General features: G+C 41.9%; 1 protein-coding gene across 1 annotated transcript in view; it reads right to left on the bottom strand.

Moving 5' to 3' along the window:
- The window catches only part of ENTREP2 (endosomal transmembrane epsin interactor 2), a 1,090,200-nt gene extending 1,070,255 nt beyond the window's left edge, over nt 1–19,945 (bottom strand). The window contains exon 1 of the mRNA XM_073618861.1: nt 17,973–19,945. Within this exon, the coding sequence (XP_073474962.1) occupies nt 17,973–18,200 (228 nt within the window). The 5' untranslated portion in view covers nt 18,201–19,945. The remainder of the gene's footprint in view (nt 1–17,972) is intronic.
- Nucleotides 19,946–22,562: the final 2,617 nt, after the last annotated feature.

Genomic DNA, 22,562 nt, shown 5'->3' with positions numbered 1-22,562 from the left:
GGGGGTGATTAGGGGGTGATCAGGGGGTAATCGGGGGGTGATGGGGGGTGTAAAGTATGCCTGGCATGTTCTACTGTGTGTGTGTGTTGGTGTAACTCACTAGGATGTCTTCTCTCCTCGGCGCCGGAACGGAAAATACCGAGCCGAGGAGAGGTGACATCACATCCTCTGCCTCTGTGTACTATACAGAGGCAGGGGAAGATTCTCATTGGCTGGGAGCGATCGCGAGGGGGGGGGCCACGAATGGATGGCCTCCCCCTCATCTCTGAACGCTCCCAGACAGAAGCCGACCGCCTCGGGCAAGCAAAACCCCCGCCCGCTGCAAGCAATCACGTACCAGGTACGTGATTTTGCCTGCTCGTGCCATTCTGCCGCAGTATATCTGCGTTAGGCGGTCGGCAGGTGGTAAAACATAGTGGAATGTGCATGTATTGTAGAGATGTATTGCATGTGTTTTATTTTCCCTTGAGCTTTACATGTCCTCCTAATGCAAATTGGAGGAAAAAAAAAAAATACTTCTCAAGATTGATAGAGTATTAAGAGGGTGTAATAATAGGAAAAAACTGTGAGCCAGGCCTTTATCGTCCACATCAGTGCCTAACTTTACAAATGCGCATCTGGAAGAATGGTTGAACATTCCCATGGACACACTCCTAAACCTTGTGAACAACCTTCCCAGCAGTGTTGAAGCTGTTATAGCTGCAAAGGGTGGGCCAACTCAATATTGAACTCTACTGACTAAAGCCTCATACACATGATCAGATTTTCGGCAGGGAATTGTGCAATGACAGACCGTTAGTACGCTCCTTCAGACAACTGTTGTCCAACAAATGTTGGATGGCAGGCTAGTAAATATTCGGCAGACAACGGTCTGTTGTCAGATTTTCGTATTGTGTGTACACAAGTCCGTCACACACAGGTCCAAAGTACAAACACGCATGCTCAGAATCAATGCTCACCAAACATGACATTAGCAAAAGCTGCCCAAAGGATGGCGCTCAAGAGCTGAAATTCCACGTAGTATGTCACTACGTTCGTGTTTGTTGGCCGACAATTGTGTACCGTTAGTATGCAAGAAAAGTTCCTGGCACATGCCCTTCGGACTAAAGTCTGACGCTCTGTTGGCCAACAATCCGATCGTGTGTACGAGGCTTAAGACTGGGATGCCATTAAAGTTCACGTGTGTGTAAAGGCAGGCGTCCCAATACTTTTAGTAATATAGTGTAGGTCAAAATGATTTTTAATGTTTCCCTATAAAAAATAAACAAACATTTAACCCTTACAGTGCAAAGGTAGTTGTGCTTTAGCTTTAAAGCTTCAGTTGTAAACTTTGTGTCACAGTTGTTAGAGTAAGAAGACACAATCCCCACTTTTGACCATTGTCACTGGAGCAGATGTCCTCATTGGAAAATTTCCTTTCTACTCTTCATTCAGTGTCAACTATAAAAATTTCTTTTCAGTCACAGAGACGAGAACCATGATGACAGATAGAGGAGGGCACATACAGTCATAAAAGTCTAATAAGCATTCTAACCTTTCCTCAATTTAACCAGAACTAGTTTGGGATGGAATACATTTCCCCAGGACTCAAACAGCAAGATCTGGCTTACATCCCAACAATGCCCACTCAATCCAGTCAATCATGCCAACCAAACCAACCGAAAACCTAACTATATAGGGGATTTATATGACTTTGAATGTGGCATGGTCTGAGTATTTCACAAATTGATGATCTACAGGGATTTTCACACAACCATCTCTAGGGTTTATAGAGAATGATCTGAAAAAGAGAAAATATCCAGTGAGCGGCAGTTGTGTGGACGAAAACGCCTTTTTGATGTCAGAGGTCAGAGGAGAATGGGCAGACTGGTTCAAGATGATAAAAAGGCAACAGTAACTTAAATAAAGACTCATTACAACCAAGGTATGCAGAATACCATCTCTGAATGCACTACACATCAAACCTTGAAGAAGAATTCACACAGGCTCACCAAGTGTTGACAATAGAAGATTGGAAAAACTTTGCCTGGTCTAATGAGTCTTGTTTTCATAAGAAAAGACAAAATGTTACCCTAGCTCTACTGCTGGATGCCACAGATAGATAATCTTGAATCAGGAAGGGCTGGCAACTCGGATGCTCTTGAATAAAAAGTACTTATTTGCTACATGGGTACATGGGTACAGGTACAGAGTATACACTGATGCCTTTCGGCTATGAAGCCTTCATCAAAGCATTGCTTTGATGAAGGCTTCATAGCCAAAACATGTCAAAGTATACTCTGTACCCGTACCCATGTAGCAAATAAAGTACTTTTATTTAAGAGCATCCAGGTTGCCAGCCTTTTCTGATTAAAGTCTTCATTTCAGCTGCAACATTCAGATGGTAGGGTCAGAATTTGGCGTTAACAACATGAAAGCATGGATCCATCCTGCCTTGTATCAATGGTTCAGGCTGGTGGCAGTGGTAGTGTAATGGATGGTGTGGGGGATATTTTCATGGCAGACTTTGGGCATCATAATATATATATATATATGATTTTATTAACATCTAGAGCAAAACAGAGGATTTGGTATATAAATCTAGTGATACACAAGTGATATATGGTCCTTAGTTTTATTATATCCAAAAATCTAAACAGGAAAATATACAGTGCTCGGTATAAATGAGTACACTTTCTATGGGACACTATACTACAAAATACTCCCACAAATGCGGGCCATTAATTGCAACCAAGATTTGGTAATTTGCACACACACAAAAGTATTTTTCCTAACAAATTAACCGGTTCCCGACCGGCGCACGCCAATGTACGTCGGCAGAATGGCACGGCTGGGCAAATGGACGTACAGGTACGTCCATTTGAATTCCCTGCCATGCCATTGCGAGCGCGCCGGCCGGGAGCGCCGTGAGGCGGGTTGCGGGTCCCGCTGACTCGATCGCCACGGAGATACCTGGTTAACCCCTTCACTGCCAGTGTCATTTACACAGTAATCAGTGCAAATGATCAATAAATGACAATGGTCCCAAAAATGTGTCAAAAATGTCCGACATGTCCGCCGTCGCAGTCACAATAAAAATCGCTGATCACCGCCATTACTAGTAAAAAAAAAAATTATTAAATGAAAATGCCATAAAACTATCCCCTATTTAGTAAACGCTATAACTTTTGTGCAAAACAATCAATAAACGCTTATTGCGATTTTTTTTTTTTTACCAAAAATATGTAGAAGAATACGATCGGCCTAAACTGAGGAAAAAAAATGTTTTTTTTATATATTTTTGGGGGATATTTATTATAGCAAAATGTAAAAAATAATGCGTTTTTTTCAAAATTGTCGCTCTTATTTTGTTTATAGCGCAAAAAATATAAATCGCAGAGGCGATCAAATACCACCAAAAGAAAGCTCTATTTGTGGGAAAAAAAAGGAGGTCAATTTTGTTTGGGAGCCACGTCGCAATTGTCAGTTAAAGCGACGCAATGCCGAATCACAAAAAACGCTCTGGTCAGGAAGGTGGTAAAATCTTCCGGGGCTGAAGTGGTTAATTCAAGACCATGTTGCAAATATGAATACACCCCAATGAAAGTCTTAGGAGCAAAGCTAAGTTTTAGACAACAAAATCCTAATTAACACGAATTCAACTACATGTGAGTCTAAATATTAATTAAACAGGTGTCCAGCAGACAGTTGATTATAAAAGGGTTTTACTTAACTTCAGCCCTGGAAGATTTTACCCCCTTCCTGACCAGAGCACTTTTTGCGATTCGGCACTGTGTCGCTTTAACTGACAATTGCGCGGTCGTGCGACGTTGCACCCAAACAAAATTGATGTACTTTTTTTCCCACAAATAGAGCTTTCTTTTGGTGGTATTAGATCGCCTCTGCGGTTTTTATTTTTTGCACTATAAACAAAAAAAAGAAAAAAGAGCGACAATTTGGGGAAAAAAAAACGCAATATTTTTTACTTTTTGCTAGAATACATATCCCCCAAAAATATATTAATATATTAATATATATGGGTAAAAAACAAATATTGCGCTTACACTAATTGGCATAAGCTGCGACTAAAAAGTAGTAAACCATAAATCATATAAAAATCGAAAAGTCGCGCTAAAGGCTAAGGGTGACAACAGGCAAGTGCCTAGAAAGCCTCATAGAGATATGAGGGTGGGTAGTGATCACTGAGTGAATAAATTATAAAGAAGTGCTGGTCAATATAAATATGAACTATAAAAATAAAATAAAAATAGCATCTAATAAATGGGACACAGATATTGTTTACTATGTCCGTAAGAAATAATCAATATTGCGTGACTCAATCAATGACAGGTGAGTATCTCAAATATCAAAAAGAGTAATAGTGTGACAAATCTTTGACTTGGAAACTAGACCATAATTTATATAGAAAAACAGTACAGAAATAAAGAAAAGTAAACCCAAAAAAATGTCCATGGCTCAAAAAAAACAGTATTGATTAAAGTCCATCCATGCTAAATAACATGCATGAAATAAAGCTTGTCTCCAAGTGCTCTGTGAAAATTGGAACAAAAACTTGCTGTAGTGAAAATAGGGTGCGTAGACAGACCTCCACCTCTTGAGAAAAATGCTGCCTCTTACCAGATAGAGTTGGTCTCTTAATTACAGGAGACCTAAAGGGCGGATGGCTGCAACCCCAGCCAGGGATCTTTAAAGCAGGCGCTCAGCGTCCGAATCCAGGGACTCTCTCCAACTCACATCAGCATAAATGGAAATGTCCCCATGCAAAAAACAAAGTGCTCCACATAGCATAAAATCAGCGTTTTATTGAATATAAAAATAAAGATTGCACTTACAAAATCGTTGTTGTTTAAAAGCGTATAAGAAAAAGCCGGCCGGCTCCAAGGTAACCCGTGTCTTCCGGGTATGTGAATCGCGGTGTCGTCAGGACGTAGCTCCTCCTCCCTACGCCGTTTCGTCACAACAGGACGTGGTCACGGGATGATATATATAAAAAAAAAAATCGCAATAAGCGTATATTGATTGCTTTGCGCAAAAGTTATAGCATCTACAAAATAGGGGATAGTTTTATGGCATTTTTATTTCTATTTTTTTTTTATTAGTAATGGCAGCGATCTGCAATTTTTATTGGGACTGCGACATTATGGCGGACAGATCGGACACTTTTGACACTATTTTGGGACCATTGTCATTTATACAGCTATCAGTGCTATAAAAACGCAATGATTACTGTGTAAATGACACTGGCAGTGAAGAGGTTAACCACTAGGGGGCGGTGAAGGGGTTAAGTGTGTCCTAGGGAGTGATTCTAACTGTGAGTTGGCTGGGCTTCAACACACAGAGAGCAGTGATCTCTCTCCTGTCACTAGACAGAACGGGGAAATGCTTTGTTTACAAAAGCATCTCCCCGCTCTTCCTCTCTGCGACACCACTTCTTGAAGGGGACGTACCTGTACGCCCTTTTACCTACCAGTGCCATTCTGCCAACGTACATCGTTGTGCGCTGGTCGGCAAGCGGTTAACAAAGAAAAACCATTCCCATTCCTTGCTGTCGGCAATGGCACCACATGGCAGAGAAATGTCACAAGGCCTGAGAAAGAAAATTTCTTTACACAAGAAAGGTAAAGAATACAAGAAGATCAGCAAAGCTTTACTTATCAGTCAAAATACTGTAGCAAAAGCGATCCAAAAATTTAACAAAGATGGAGCTGCAAACATCGCACAGAGATGTTCAGGCCCTCCACAGAAGTTAACACCTCAACAGGAGCGTCTTCTGATGAGAAGGGTTGAAGAAAATCACCATGCAAGTTCACTGCAGTTAGCTAAAGAAGTAGAAAGCAAAACTAGGGTGATCGTTTCCCATGACACAATACAGTGTACACTGCAGAGGAATGGCATGCATGGGTGTTGTCCACGAAGGAAGCTTCTCCTAAAGCCCATTCACAAAGAAAAAAAAAAAAAACTACACCTAGAACTTGCCAGGGTCCATGCTGTAAAAGAAGAAGACTACTGGGACTCTGTACTCAGGAGTGATGAGACCTAGATAAATGTTTTTTGGAACTGATGGCTTCAATACTGTATGGCGTTGCAAAAGGTAAGTAGTACAAAGAAAAATGCATGGTGCCTACAGTGAAACATGGTGGTGGCAGTGCCCTTCTGTGGGGCTGCATGAGTGCTACTGGGATTGGGGAGCAGCTTGAAGAATGGAAAAAGATAGTATGTACTTTTTTTGCAAAAATATGAAGGCTTTCCATTAAATCTACAGTCACTTACTTTTCTGGTCCTAATGCATGTTTCCAGATGTTTCCATTAGTAATGTCTTTCTTCCTGATCAGACTTTAGGTCATGACACAGGAAGGAGTTGACCAGCTGACCTCTTTAGAAAACAACCTGTGTCATCCACCCACCCATTCCCAGGTGCACGTTTTTTAAATGAAATGCAATCAATCAGTGATCACCCTTCTCACTAAATACACAATATACAATCAGATTGTATAGTGTATGGCCATGTTTATACACCTAAATTTACTAGTTGCGCTTTCAGTGCCATTAATTGTTAACGGCACACCAAACACAGAAGCAAACACACATTTTGCCATGTGAAAAAACGAGGGACAAATGCTGCAAAACGCACAGTAAATAACTCACAACCCACAAAACGTCAAAATGTCCCATTAACCACATAAAGTGCAGCCAATTGAAATCAACAGGCTGCCCTATGCGTGTCACAGGAAAAACTAGACACAAAATGTGTGCTTCTACTATGCAAGATGTGAATGGGGCCTAAAAGTGAAATTGGTGCAGTAACACAAGAACAATGAGGCTCCATTCACATATGTGCATTTCATTGCATTTCAGAAATGCACTGCATCAAAAAAAAAAAAATTGCAGTAAACAACACACCAAACTCCACTCAAAAAAAAAAAAAGTTCTGAAGCTTCTTTGGGGCGATTGCTGTGTGTAGGGCAGCCCATTCAGGTGGATGCTCCAAAACGCCTCCCCACCTTGCAAAAAAAAAAAAAAAAACGCATGTGGAAATAAGAGTTCCCGTTATGCAGAGTTGTGAATGGGGCTTGACAAGCTGAATGTTTCTGTCCACTCCCTCCTATGTACTTGTATAAAGATGGCCATACACTATGCAATCTGATTGTGTATTTGGTGAGAAGGGTGATCACTGATTGATTGCATTTCATTAAAAAAAAAAAAAAAAACGTGCGGCTGGGAATGGGTGGGTGGATGATGCAGGGTGTGTGCTAATCAGGTCAGATAGTCAACTCCTTCCTGTGTCATGACCTAAAGTCTGATCAGGAAGAAAGACATTGCTAATGGAAATGTCTGGAAACATGAATTAGGACAAGTAAAGTAAGTGACTGTAGATTTAAAAAAAGAAAAAAAGTGTACCCTTTAACCTAATTTATAATGTCAAGCAGTAGCTTTAAAAATGAAATTTGGTTTGCGCTCAGCTACATATGCCATTTATTTGTATATGTAAAAGAAAGATATAACAGAAAGTGATTCACAAAACTAAAGCTTTTCATAAGAAAAATTCACCCTAGAACGTGCTCTAAAGTGCTTTAATGGCTTAAAGCTCATAATCCCGTTATAGTACTGGTACACCTGTTTTGCTTCATCTTCTTTTCAATCTTTGCTTCTCAAATACAGAACTGCACAGTCTATAAAGTTTTACTGGTGCGAAAAGGATAACAGAGAAGTACAAGTCTGACCCATAGACCTGGGGCAGATGATGAAAGTTACAGAACTTTCCCCATAAGAACTATACAGTGCACTAACACCTCTACAGATGTCTGAGATAGCTGTGTGAACCGAGAAGACAAATAGTTCTTGGACAATCCACATTCCCTCAACCTGTCAGGGGAAAAGTTCAGATTGCTGTGTTTCTAGGCGTAAAATGCCCTTGTCCTTGAAGCAATTGCAGCAGATTTGCCGGCTGCTCTGGGGGTCCCCTCGGGGGAAGTACAGAATCACAGCTCATTTTCTGCTCTCCATAAATTAAGCAATACTTGATCTGAAACCAGTAAAAAAAGTAAAAGAACTGTCGATTTGTGCAAAGTCAAAGGATTTTTTAAGAAACCACAAGCAAAAAACATGTGTTATACAGCTGGTTAACTGCTCCTTAAAGAATATGTTACCCCAACATTTCATATTCCTTATATGTGCCTGTTGTACCATGTACTTGTATTAAAAAGTATCCTGTTCTCTTTGCATTGCTTCCTTCATGTGAAATATCTGATCCTACCAGTTCCCCTGCTTTCCGGTTTCAAACTGACCACGCTAGGCCTGCAAACACATCCCTTCTAGGGTGATCAGTCTTTTGAAAAAAAAAGACACAAGTCTATCAAGTCTAACCTATATGGCAACAACTTAATGCATTAAGACATATAGACATGATGAAGACATGACATCTTCTGATGACTCCTTCCAGCAGGATAATGCACCATGTCACCAAGCTCAAATCATCTCACCACTGGTTTCTTGAACATGACAATGAGGTCACTGTACTCCACTGGCCTCCACAGTAACCAGATCTTAATCCAATAAAGAACATTTGGGATGTGAGACCTTTTTGCATCATGGATGTGCAGCCGACAAATCTGCCGCAACTGCATGATGCGATCATGTCAATATGGACCAAAATCTCTGAGGAATGTTTCCAACACCTTGTTGAATCTATGTCATGAAGAATTAAGGCATTTCTGAAGGCAAAAGAGGGTCTAACCCGGTACTAGCAAGGTGTACCTAAAAGTGTCCAGTGGGAGTATATACTAATTTATTAGTACTATGTAACATTAAGTGGTATAGGTAATGCTGCATGTGGGGTGGCGCTTTCCCAGCCAGCTCTGCTCTGCTCTGCTAACCACGACTCCCTGACACATCAGGAAGAGTGGCATCCTGCATACAGCATTATCTAAACCACTGGATGAGCAAGTCAGATGCCAGCACTCTTTACACAAGAGAACCAGGGGGAGAGTGTACTTTTGTTTGATCAGCGCTGCAAGCTTTTCAGATTACAATGTCACATTAATCATATAAGTCAATATTTTGTGCAGATTCCCTTCCTCAGGGTGACATAATCACAACTTGCAATGCAATGAAACATGTATACATACATAAATGAACCCAAATACCCACCCCTAGTGACGTCATAGTGACCAAATTACACAAAAAAAAAATTAAAAAAGACAATGCTAAGTTTATATATAGAAAAAATCCAACTAAGTAACTCTACAAGTATAAAGGGTACACTAAAATCTGGAATGGCCATGCGGGTGGTGAGGTAAAATCACAAATTTGGCACGTAATCGTTGTTGCCTAGAAACCCCATGGTAAAATGTGCCTGCCCATCAATGAGAACAGTACAGGGAATCCTGACAATCTGCTGCCAAGTTAGTGCATGCACATTCAAATTAGAAAATATACGTGCATTCGCAAAAAAAAAAAAATGGAAAAATCACAATGTCTATGGGGGGTAGGGGTGGGGGCACTGGCTAAAAACTCCTGTGTGGGTGCATCTCACATGGAAAATGTATGACATAAAATCATTGGGAATTACAAGGAAGGAAAAGGACCAAAAGGAAAACCAAATTAAAGTTCATAAAGTACATAGATTCTGATGTAGCATGAGTGACATGATATCACAGCAGAACAATCAGAAAAACAATAATTGTCAGAAATAAAGAAAAAAAAAATGGTAAAAAAAAAAAGTGCCCACATGAAAAACATTTGGATGCCAGGTAGGAATGCACCGAATGGGTTTTTTGGGGCCGAAACCGATACCGAAAATAAATCTTCCTTGATCCCGAAAACCGAAACAGCACCGAAACCGAAAGTGACTATTTATAAAAAATATTTTTATACAGGAGATGGTCAGAGACTGGGGACATGGTACAGGAGATGGTCAGAGACTGGGGACATGATACAAAAGATGGTCAGAGACTGGGGACATGGTACAAAAGATGGTCAGAGACTGGGGACACATTACAGGAGATGATCATAGACTGGGGACACATTACAGGAGATGGACAGAGACTGCAGACATGCTACAAAAGATGGTCAGAGACTGGGGACATGATACAGGAGATGGCCAGAGACTGAGGACATGGTACAGGAGATGGCCAGAGACTGCAGACACATTACAGGAGATGGTCAGACACTGGGGACATGGTACAGCAGATGGTCAGAGACTGCAGACGTGGTACAGGAGATCAATGCAGTCTCACCAGTGTCCATCAAATGCAGCTTCACAAGTGCCTGTCAGATGCAGCCTACCAGTCAGTTGTAGCAGCCTGTCTGTGCCCGTCATGCAGCCTCACCAATGCCTGTGTCCATATGTAGCAGCCCGCCAGTGCCCATGCCATGCAGCCTCACCAATACCCGTGCCCATCAAATGCAGCAGCCCGCCAGTGCCCATGCCATGCAGCCTCACCAATACCCGTGCCCATCAAATGCAGCAGCCCGCCAGTGCCCATGGCATGCAGTCCACCAGTGCCCATCATGTACAGCCTGCCAGTGCCCATCACGTACAGCCTGCCAGTGCCCATCACGTACAGCCTGCCAGTGCCCATCACATACAGCCTGCCAGTGCCCATCACATACAGCCTGCCAGTGCCCATCACATACAGCCTGCCAGTGCCCATCACATACAGCCTGCCAGTGCCCATGTTCTGCAGCATGCCAGTGCCCATGTTCTGCAGCCTGCCAGTGCCCATGTTCTGCAGCCTGCCAGTGCCCATGTTCTGCAGCCTGCCAGTGCCCATGTTCTGCAGCCTGCCAGTGCCCATGTTCTGCAGCCTGCCAGTGCCCATGTTCTGCAGCCTGCCAGTGCCTGGTAATGCTATCTCACGCTGTGTGTCAGATCTAAATCATTGTGCAGCCAGTTTCATCCCGGTACGCCCCTCAGAGTCTCCCCTCCCTCCTCCTCCTCCTCTCACTCCTGTCCTACACAGCCTCCTCAGTGCCTGGTAATGAAAGTCACACTCACACGCTGTGTGTCAGAGCTGGATCTGAATCGCCGTGCAGCCGATGTCCCGCCTCCTATGACACACGGCACAATGATTCCTAGCATTGGATCAGAGTGCTGTCTATCACAAGAGGCGGTCTAGGAGGTGGGACATCGGCTGCACAGCGATTCAGATCTCTGACACATAGCGTGTGAGCATGACATTCATTACCAGGCACTGGGGAGGCTGTGTAGGACAGAAGTGAGAGGAGGAGGGAGGGGAGACTCTGAGGGGCGCATGGGATGAAGCATGTGCGGCATGGGATGGCCCCGCCCCTTTTCTCTGCACCAGTATCGGCAAAAATTCTCTTTCGGCTTTTTTGCCGAAAGGGCCATTTTCGGCCGATATGTTTCGGTGGCCGAAATTTCGGTGCATCCCTAGTGCCAGGTCCTCAGTAATCTTGACTGATCAGCAAGGGATAACATAACTTCCATGCATGTGTGGGGATGACATTAGACATGTGCAGAAAGGAAAAATCTGTTTAGTTTCAGATAGATTTGTTATGTTACTAATTTCGTTTCGTTATGGAATTTATTTAGTTTCATTTCGTAATACACATAGGAGAACAAAAAAAAAAATCCCAAGAAATTCTTTAAGTATGTAAACAGTAAAAAAGGGAGGACAGACCATATTGGCACCATAAAGAATGAGGAAGGAAATCTGGTTACAAAGGATGGGGAGATGGCGAAGGTATTGAATTTAGTAACCAAAACTGCAGTGGTTATCCTCATGACATGTCACAGGAAGCACCCTCATGGATAACAGAGGACAGAATTAGACTTAACATTAATAAATCACCGGGACCAGATGGCTTGAACCCAAGGGTACTTAGGGAACTCAGTCAAGTAATTGCCAGACCATTTTTCCTAATTTTTACTGACAGTCTACTGACTGGAATGGTACCAGCGGATTGTAGAAAAGCCAATGTAGCACTTATATTAAAAAAAGGGCCCAAAATACATACCTGGGAATTACAGACCAGTTAGCCTAACATCAATAGTATGGAAGCTCTTGGAGGGGATGATAAAGGACTATATACAAGATTTTTGTAATGAAAACAGTATCATTAGCAGTAATCAGCATGGATTCAGGAAGAATCGTTCTTGCCAAACCAATCTATTAACCTTCTATGAGGAGGTGAGTTGCCATCTAGATAAAGGAAGGCCTGTAGACGTGGTGTATCTGGATTTTGCAAAAGCATTTGACACAGTTCCCCATAAACGTTTACTGTACAAAATAAGGTCCGTTGGCATGGACCATATGGTGAGTACATGGATTGAAACTTGGGTGAGTTCAGAGGGTGGTGATAAATGGGGAATACTCGGAATGATTGGGGGTGGAAAGTGGGGTCCCACAGGGTTCTGTGCTGGGCCTGATCCTATTTAAATTTATTCATAAATGACCTGGAGGATGGGGTAAACAGTTCAATCTCTGTATTTGCGGACAATACTAAGCTAAGCAGGGCAATAACTTCTCTGCAGGATGTGGAAATCTTGCAAAAAGATCTGAACAAATTAATGGGGTGGGCAACTACATGGAAAATTAGTTTTACTGGAGAAAAATGTAAAATAATGCATTTGGGTGACAAAAATACGAATGCAATCTATACACTAGGGGGAAAACCTCAGGGGGAATCTAGGATGGAAAAGGGCCTGGGGGTCCTAGTAGATGATAGACTCAGCAATGGCATGCAATGTCAAGTTGCTGCTAACAAAGCAAACAGAGTATTGGCATGCATTAAAAAGAGGATTAACTCCAGGGATAAAGCGATAATTCTCCCACTCTACAAGACTCTGGTCCAGCCGCACCTAGAGTATGCTGTTCAGTTCTGGGCACCAGTCCTCAGGAAGGATGCACTGGAAATGGAGCAACAAAGTTAATAAAGGGTCTGGAGGATATTAGTTATTAGGAAAGGTTGCGAGCACTGAACTTAATCTCTCTGGAGAAGAGACACTTGAGAGGGGATAAGATTTCAATTTACAAATACCGTACTGGTGACCCTACAATAGGGATAAAACTTTTTTGTGGAAGGGAGTTTAACAAGACACGTGGCCACTCATTAAAAATTAGAAGAAAAGAGGTTTAACCAAAAACTACGTAGAGGGTTCTTTACAGTAAGAGCGGCCAGGATGTGGAATTCCATTCCACAGGCGGTGGTCTCAGCGGGGAGCATCGATAGTTTAAACAAAAACTATTAGATAAGCACCTGAATGACCACAACATACAGGGATATACAATGTAATACTGACATATAATCACACACATGGGTTGGACTTGATGGACTTGTGTCTCTTTTCAACCTCACCTACTATGTATTATGTAATTTTGTTTTCGTTAAATTTCATTTAATTTATATATTTTCTAACAAATTTCAACTTTTCAGAATGATTATAAATTCGGATCGGTCAAAAAGCAATCGACCGATTCCAATTCTGTGTGAAGAAATAGCTGGCTGTTAAGCAGTGGGCCCGGGAGCTGGCCGCCCACGACTTAACAACCATGGGTCATCATCTGTCAGTGGGCTTCCCCACTGACAGATGAATGTAAAGATAAAAAAATGCCGGCATTTGCGCGGCAATAGAAAAAAAAAAAAAAAAAAAAAAAAAAAAAGATGTAGGGCCCCCCCCCCCCCCCCCAGTCCATACCAGGCCAATTTAAAAAAAAAAAAAAAAGAATGACATAGGGTCCCCCCAAAAATGCATTCCAGACCCTTATCTGAGCATGCAGCCCAGCAGGTCAGAAAAGGGGGGGGGGGCAGCGAGCCCCCCCCTCCTGAACCATACCAGGTCACACGCCCCCAACATGGGGGGTGGGTGCTTTGGGGCAGGAGAGGATCTGTGCCCCCACTCCAAAGCACCTTGTCCCCATGTAATGGGGACGAATAAACAGAACAAATTTTAATGGCTTTCAAAAAAATTTGTTACTATTTGTTATTGTTTCTTTCTGAGATTCGGATGTATTTAAATTCGTCCGAAATTTGTATTCAGACAGAAACAAAATTGTACACATCTAGATGACATACTTCCAGCGCATATTTCCAGTGCAGTGTACTTTCTAAACGAGACTGCAAACAGGTAGGCAAGTTTGCCTTATTGCAGAAGGTACATAACATGCGTCTTCTAAGGACAAAAAAAGCAAAAACAGTGTTTTCTAATCTGACCAATGACCATTTCTCTGACTGCTCTCAGCTGGTGTTTGCTTAGACCTTAAAGATATGAAATTGTCTTCAGATCCAATTCAAAAGAGAGGAACCTTAAAACTGCACGTATCCATCAGGACATCTGTTGGCTTAAAAGATTAGGAAATATGACAGAAAATTAAACACCCTGATAGGTTAGTTGTACTTAAAAGTCAGGATCTACCCTCGGGGCAAGTTACTCTATATCTTATGGTTACAGATACAAGAAAATTGACACAATTTACTGAAAATAAAATGCGCGCAAGATTAGTTAATATTATCATCATGGAACACATAAATGCTCACAATAAATTATTCCACAAAATAAGGTATAATTACTATAACAATGCAAACAATATCACACTTCACACTTTACCCATCTACAGTCAATCAAAAGTTCCAAGTAAAAACTTTCTGCCGAAACGTATATAGTGACGAGATTAAGCACAAACCAATAGTAACATAATTCTGATCTGAAAATATAAGTTTCACTCCTGTTTTGGTATCATAAAGACACTTACTTGGGCACACAGCCGGTTTTCTATATGTACTAAAGCAAATGGTGACATATGATAAAACATTAAGAAAAAATATGTTTGATGTTCAAATTAAAGTGGATCTAAACCCAAAGACAAAAACGTAATATTTAGCCTCTTTCCAATCTTTAGCTCTGGTGGCTGCATTAGGCAGCCCATACATTATGCTTTTTTTTTTTTTTTTTTCAACTAGTAGAGCATGTGTCCTACACAAGGCCCACGGTCTGAATTCGGCCCTCCATGCCATTTCATGTGGCCCTCACACCTCTCCTGCAGCAGTGGCACCCCCCTCATCCCTGCCTACACCTTATCTCAGCAGTCGGCAGCAGAGAGGAGCACAAAACTCCTCTGCCAGATCCTGTGCTTCTCCCTGCAGCCGCGGAGAGGCTTGTCTCTACATCCCCCCACCTCCCCCCACCACCATCTCAGCAGCTGGCAGCAGGAGGACAGGACTCCTCCTACAGATCCTGCACCTCTCTGTGCAGTAGAGCACCCCCTTGTCTCTGCCTCCCTCATCTCAGCATTCAGCAGACTCTGACACCTGACTCCTGCTCTCCACTGGTCCTCCTCCAGACCCTTCACTTTCTGCTTCCCAACTCCACCCCAGCTTCTTCCCGGCAGCACAAGGTAAGGGGTGTCAATTGACTGATCAACTTGTGTACTACCAGCCTGCCCATACATGGATTGAGATTCGGCCAGTCCCTGTCGAACCTGACAAATTTTGATCCATGTATGACCAACTTTAGGTTTTTTTTTTCCCCTGGTAACCCAAAAAGATGCTTCCAGTTTTAGGATGGCTACACTCACTCCCCCACTAGATCTATGGCGGAATAACATACCACCTTTGGAGAGCAGAAATGTCAACTTTTGAACGTTTAGATGGACTTTACATACAGTACAAATTAAAGCCCAACTTCAGCTGACACTTTAAGCAGTTACAGAAAGTATTTTCTTTCCTTCTGGTATAAAGGTTTATGAATATAAACTGACCATTGTAAGCACCCCCGTCATGGTTCAAAGGATGGTCTCAGCCTTTAAAAAAAAATAAATAAATAAACAAGGTGGTTGCGGCATTTATCTGATGCTGCATCTGTCCACTGTAGGCTCTGCACTGAGACCTGAGCGATTAAACACAGCTGATTGCTCAGGTCTCCTCTCCACTCTTAGAAATGTTCTCTGCTTCTCCGGCACTCGCTTGAGCGCTGGACTGTGCAGGGGTTGGGAGTGGCTGGTGGTTGGTCTTCCAGCTGCTTGCTGAGAGGCTGAGCCAGCTGCCGGTCCAGGCATCTGGGTGGATCCTAACATTAAAGTCAAGATCGATAGAGAGCCTGGATCAGCTGAGTGACTTCAGCCGACAGCAGACTTTAGACCACTGTTGGCTGAAAATGGGTCACAGGAGTGCAGAACTAACTGCAATCCTGTGATCCATATGAGAAGTAGGGCCAAAATAGCTCCTTTAAAACTGCCATTTTTTCTGAACAGCTTAATCTGTTAAAGGAAGTTTAAAAAATACAGACCTACTGACAGAATCGACAGGTAATAACTGTGTTACAGATGGGATTCAGGAAAATAAAAACTGCTGTGCTAATGCTATTGACGGACTCCGTCATTACACGTCTTTTTTATTTTGCCCAAAGGATGTGACCAGTAGATAAAAACTTGCTCTGTAAGGACTGGTATTGTAACAACTTTTGTTGTAGTGACACATGACAGCTTACATTCAAAATTAAAGAAAGCTTTGAAAAAAGGAAAAAAAAAAAAAATCACTCAAATGGGAATTGATTCAAGTAACTCTATAAGATGTAAATTCACACTACTAAACAACACAATAAAAGCAGAATTTACAACTGAAGAACTACAGCAGTAATATGCTAGCAAAAAAAAGGACAGCATGGATTCAATGGTGCACTCAACATTGATATACTCCAAACTCACAGCGCAATTTTCTTGCCCTTTCAATTGGCTTAAAAATCATAAAAGTGATGAACTGAATCAAGGAAATCCATCATCAATATATATATATATATATCATATGGCAAGGATGTTGATAGATTGCCCTATAGCTTAGCTGCACATCTTTGCCAAGAAAACAGAACACTAAAAATACCAGGATGACAGCCAGGCAAGCAGCATGTTGAGGAAAAAGATAGTAATGGCACCTCACCCATTTCTCTCAATAAGGGTTTATTTTTAAATGCCCAATCATTTTGTGATTTACAGCTAGCTGAAAAAACTGGAAAACTGTCCATGTGTTTAACCAAAAATATAAGGTGGCAATTTCAAGAAACATACAGTTTTGGGTTGATTGATTGTATATCATATACATTTTTTAGTAAAGTGATTATCACAACAGATGTATTTATTCAGAAATATTAGTTCCTGCAACTCGATTTTTGTGGGGGGTATTTCACATCGTACAAATTATCTTTTTTGTCCCAACACCCCCCATCCCATAATAACTGAACTACCTATTCATTGTGCACACAAATATATATATATATATATATATATATATATATATATATATATATATATATATATATATATATATATTTATATTTATATTTATATATTTATTACACACATACATACATACATACATACATACACACACACCTAGCAAATCAGTAAAATGTTCGATTTCCTTTGGTCTGCACAACCAAACCAGTGGCTGCAAATCTATGGTCATCAAACTTGGCCACCAGCAGTGTCTATGGATATCCTCTATAAATGAATGGATGATCACACAATCTACCAAAAAGTAGCTGCTTGCTACCTTTAATAAAACTGCAGAAAAAAATGCGTGATAGGTGTCCATATTATTTGCAGCAACTGTCCCAGAAAGAAAATAAACATCATCATTGTATCCATGTGAATATTGAACAATAAATGAAACAATGCATAAACTAGAAGAACTATAGTCTGTAGCACTAAGCACTGAATATAATCAGATAGCTGGTATTATAAAATGCAGCCTGGCAGTATGAGCAAGTATCTCTTTCTACCACTCTGCACATGTGTACAAATATAGAAGGTTCGCAAAAGGCATCAGCCTTAGGTGCCCCTACTTGGGGGAATCACAAAACAAGTCTGATACCACTTCTCTAGGATCACCAAGCAAGCCATTCACCTGCTATGCCAGGCATAGCAGGACATGTGAGAGATGAGCAGATCCAATCATTGTGAGCAGACATTCAACTAGAACACATACAGTATAGTAATAGAAAACCATGATTTACTCACAGAAAAGCCAGCCCAGAAAGGGCAAGAGTGCCTAACCCTGGCAGACGTCGTGAGAGCCAAAGCTGCGAAGCTGACAGCCACGATGAGACACCCGAGCACCATCTGTGACACCCCTAGAGACAGCATGATCCTGGAGCGGGTGCGATATTCCCGCAGGCGAGACAGGCTCCTGGACAGAGCAGCGGGGCTCAAGGAGCGGCTACCAGGAAGGGCATTTAGGGGCATCATGGACAATCAACGCCAAGAATGTCCTTACAGAAATCGTTGTTCCTCTAGATAAGCTGAAGAAGAAAAATTATACTCAAATCGTGATATAAATCTAGAGCAAATCTGATCAAGGTTAATGTAAAGATTCCAAGTTCAGGCAGAGGATAGAGGTTCTTCTTGAATGAAATGCCCTGTGAACAATCAGTAATAGTAAGGCTTTTTATACTGGAAAAGTTAAAGGTAGCTGTATCTGCTCCTATGGAGCACAAGGGTCCAAGGTGAAGAATGTAGAGGTCAGTGGTCTCCAGAGAGTCCACAAGGAGGGACCTAGCAGCAAAGGAGCTCCAGAAAGGTCCAAGGTGATGGATCTAGCGATCAATGATCTCCAGAGGGTCCAAAGTGATGGATCTAGCGATCAGTGATCTCTAGAGTTTCCAAGGTGATGGACCTAGCGGTCAATGATTTCCAAATGTTTTAAGGCGATGGTTGTAGAGGTCAAGGATTTAAGATGAGGATTGTAGTGGTCAGTGATCTCCAGATGGGTCCAAGGTGATGGATGTAATGGTCAGTGATCACCTGAAAGGTCCAAGGCTGTGGACATAGCGACGAGTGGTCTCCAAAGGGTACAATGTGATGTACCTAGATGCCAGGGATCTCCGGAGGGTCCAAGGTGATGAACCAAGCAGTCAGTGATCTCCAGAGGGTCCAAGGTTGTGGACTTAGCGGTGAGTGATCTCCAGGGATGTACCTAGTGATCTCCAGAAGATCCAAGGTGAGGATTGTAGAGGTCAGGGTGAGAATTATGGTGGTCAGTGCTCTCTAAAGGGTCCAAGGTGGTGGATGTAGCGGACAGTGATCACCAGAGGGATCCAGGATTGTGGACCATAGCGATGCGTGATCTCCAGTGATGTACCTAGCAGTCAGTGATATCCAGAGGGTCCAGGGTGATGGACCTAGCAGTCAGGGATATCCAGAAGGTCCAAGGTAAGGGTTGTCGAGGTCAGGGTGAGGATTGTGGTGGTCAGTGATCTTTAGAGTGTCCAAGGCGATGGATGTAGCGGACAGTAATCCCTAGAGGGAAGTCAGCTCCACACAGTCACTTTCCAGAGTATAGAGCAGAGCCTTCCTAGTGTATCAATCAAGAGTAGAATTCACACAGCAGCCGGTCTTTAAACACAGACAGCTCCATGTGCTGCTCCTCATCCGATCTTCTGATCATGGTCAGATCGCTTCCATAGACAACCCTCGTCTCCTGGAGACCGGTCCACCCCTAGCAGAAGGAAGGAAAACGCAACTCAAGGGCAAGTTAGACATTCAGCTCTCCTTAGACCCCCCCAAGATCAGAGCCCGGATGTCAGGCACACATTCAGCCTTGTATTGGGAAGATCTGAAGATGTGAAGCTGGAGGACAGTGATGTGCGATGTCTCAGCTCTGATCTGGCTGCTGAATGAGATGACTGCAAGTCCTCCTGTATATCAGTCCTTTCCCTGGTGATAGCCAACGCCAGACTTGTTCTGCAAATGAATGCAACTCCTCCAGTGTACTGTCAGGAGGGGAGGGGGATCAGGATAATAATAGCACCTTCCATTCCGTGCGCTATCCCAGCTGTGCTCCGCTGCTGGTGTCTGTCCCTACAATGTCTGTGTCCTGATCACCCCTCCATCATACATCCAATACCCCAACCCTAAGACCACTGACCCACAACCTACCATTCACACAGCCGGTCATCCCTCTCCAAACAGCGTGTATGATACTACATGTACTACTCATCGTCGTCAACTCCTCCCTCACTATTAACCCTTGCAGCTAGACTTCCCCTTCTGCACCTTTACTATCTGTGTTCTATTAACCCTGTACTATCTGTGTTCTATTAACCCTCTACTATCTGTGTTCTATTAACTCTCTACTATCTGTGTTCTATTAACCCTGTACTATCTGTGTTCTATTAACTCTCTACTATCTGTGTTCTATTAACCCTGTACTATCTGTGTTATATTAACTCTCTACTATCTGTGTTCTATTAACCCTGTACTATCTGTGTTCTATTAACCCTCTACTATCTGTGTTCTATTAACCCTGTACTATCTGTGTTATATTAACCCTGTACTATCTGTGTTCTATTAACTCTCTACTATCTGTGTTCTATTAACCCTCTACTATCTGTGTTCTATTAACCCTGTACTATCTGTGTTCTATTAACCCTCTACTATCTATGTTCCATTAACCCTTTACTATCTATGTTCCATTAGTCCTGTACTTTCTGTGTTCTATTAACCCTCTACTATCTGTGTTCCATTAACCCTCTACTATCTATGTTCCATTAACCCTCTACTATCTATGTTCCATTAACCCTTTACTATCTATGTTCCATTAGTCCTGTACTTTCTGTGTTCTATTAACCCTCTACTATCTGTGTTCCATTAACCCTCTACTATCTGTGTTCCATTAACCCTCTACTATCTGTGTTCCATTAACCCTCTACTATCTGTGTTCCATTAGTCCTGTACTATCCGTGTTTCATTAATCCTGTACTATCTGTGTTATATTAACCCTGTACTATCTGTGTTCTATTAACTCTCTACTATCTGTGTTCTATTAACCCTCTACTATATGTGTTCTATTAACCCTGTACTATCTGTGTTCTATTAACCCTGTACTATCTGTGTTCTATTAACCCTGTACTATCTGTGTTCTATTAACCCTCTACTATCGATGTTCCATTAACCCTTTACTATCTATGTTCCATTAGTCCTGTACTTTCTGTGTTCTATTAACCCTCTACTATCTGTGTTCCATTAACCCTCTACTATCTGTGTTCCATTAACCCTCTACTATCTGTGTTCCATTAGTCCTGTACTATCTGTGTTTCATTAATCCTGTACTATCTGTGTTCTATTAACCCTGTACTATCTGTGTTCCATTAACCCTTTACTATCTGTGTTCCATTAGTCCTGTACTTTCTGTGCTCTATTAAGCCTGTACTATCTGTGTTCTATTAACCCTCTACTATCTGTGTTCTATTAGTCCTGTACTATCTGTGCTCGAATAATCCTGTACTATCTGTGTTCTATTAACCTTCTACTATCTGTGTTCCATTAACCCTGTACTATCTGTGTTCTATTAACCCTGTACTATCTGTGTTCTATTAACCCTCTACTATCTCTGTTCTATTAACCCTCTACTATCTGTGTTCCATTAACCCTTTACCATCTATGTTCCATTAGTCCTGTACTTTCTGTGTTCTATTAACCCTCTACTATCTGTGTTCCATTAGTCCTGTACTATCTGTGTTCCATTAGTCCTGTACTATCTGTGTTCCATTAATCCTGTACTATCTGTGTTCTATTAACCCTTTACTATCTGTGTTCCATTAGTCCTGTACTTTCTGTGTTCTATTAAGCCTGTACTATCTGTGTTCTATTAACCCTCTACTATCTGTGTTCTATTAGTCCTGTACTATCTGTGTTCGATTAATCCTGTACTATCTGTGTTCTATTAACCTTCTACTATCTGTGTTCCATTAACCCGCTACTATCTGTGTTCTATTAACCCTCTACTATCTGTGTTCTATTAACCCTCTACTATCTGTGTTATATTAACCCTGTACTATCTGTGTTCTATTAACCCTCTACTATCTGTGTCCCATTAACCCTTTACTATCTATGTTCTATTAGTCCTGTACTTTCTGTGTTCTATTAACCCTCTACTATTTGTGTTCCATTAGTCCTGTACTATCTGTGTTCCATTAATCCTGTATTATCTGTGTTCTATTAACCTTCTACTATCTGTGTTTCTTTAACCCGATACTATCTGTGTTCTATTAACCCTCTACTATCTGTGTTCCATTAACCCTGTACTATCTGTGTTCCATTAGCCCTGTACTATCTGTGTTCCATTGACTCAATACCATCTGTGTTCCATTAGCCCTGTACTAATTGTGTACCATTAAACCTCTACTATCTGTGTTCAATTAACCCACTACTATCTGTGTTCCATTCGCCCTGTACTATCTGTGTTCCATTAACCCTCTACTATCTGTATTCAATTAGCCCTGTACTATCTGTGTTCCATTAACACTCTACTATGTGTTCCATTAACCCACTACTATCTGTGTTCCATTAAACTTCTACTATATGTGTTCCATTAACCCTCTACTATCTGTGTTCCATTTGCCCTGTACTATCTGTGTTCCATTAACCCTCTACTATCTGTGTTCCATTAGCCCTGCACTATCTGTGTTCTATTAATCCTCTATTATCTTATTAGAACGCTAACCCTCTACTCTCTAAGTTCTATTAACCCTCTGCTATCTGTGAGGGAGAGAAGGAGGCCTCCCATGGAGCCCTGGCTCTGGTACCACTCATAATGTGACAGTGGCTGCG

The sequence above is a fragment of the Aquarana catesbeiana genome, linkage group LG03, assembly GCF_042186555.1.
Source record: "Aquarana catesbeiana isolate 2022-GZ linkage group LG03, ASM4218655v1, whole genome shotgun sequence".
NCBI lineage: Eukaryota > Metazoa > Chordata > Amphibia > Anura > Ranidae > Aquarana > Aquarana catesbeiana.
Note: the sequence above shows the minus strand (reverse complement) of the source record. Positions and strands in the feature narration are given on the sequence as shown.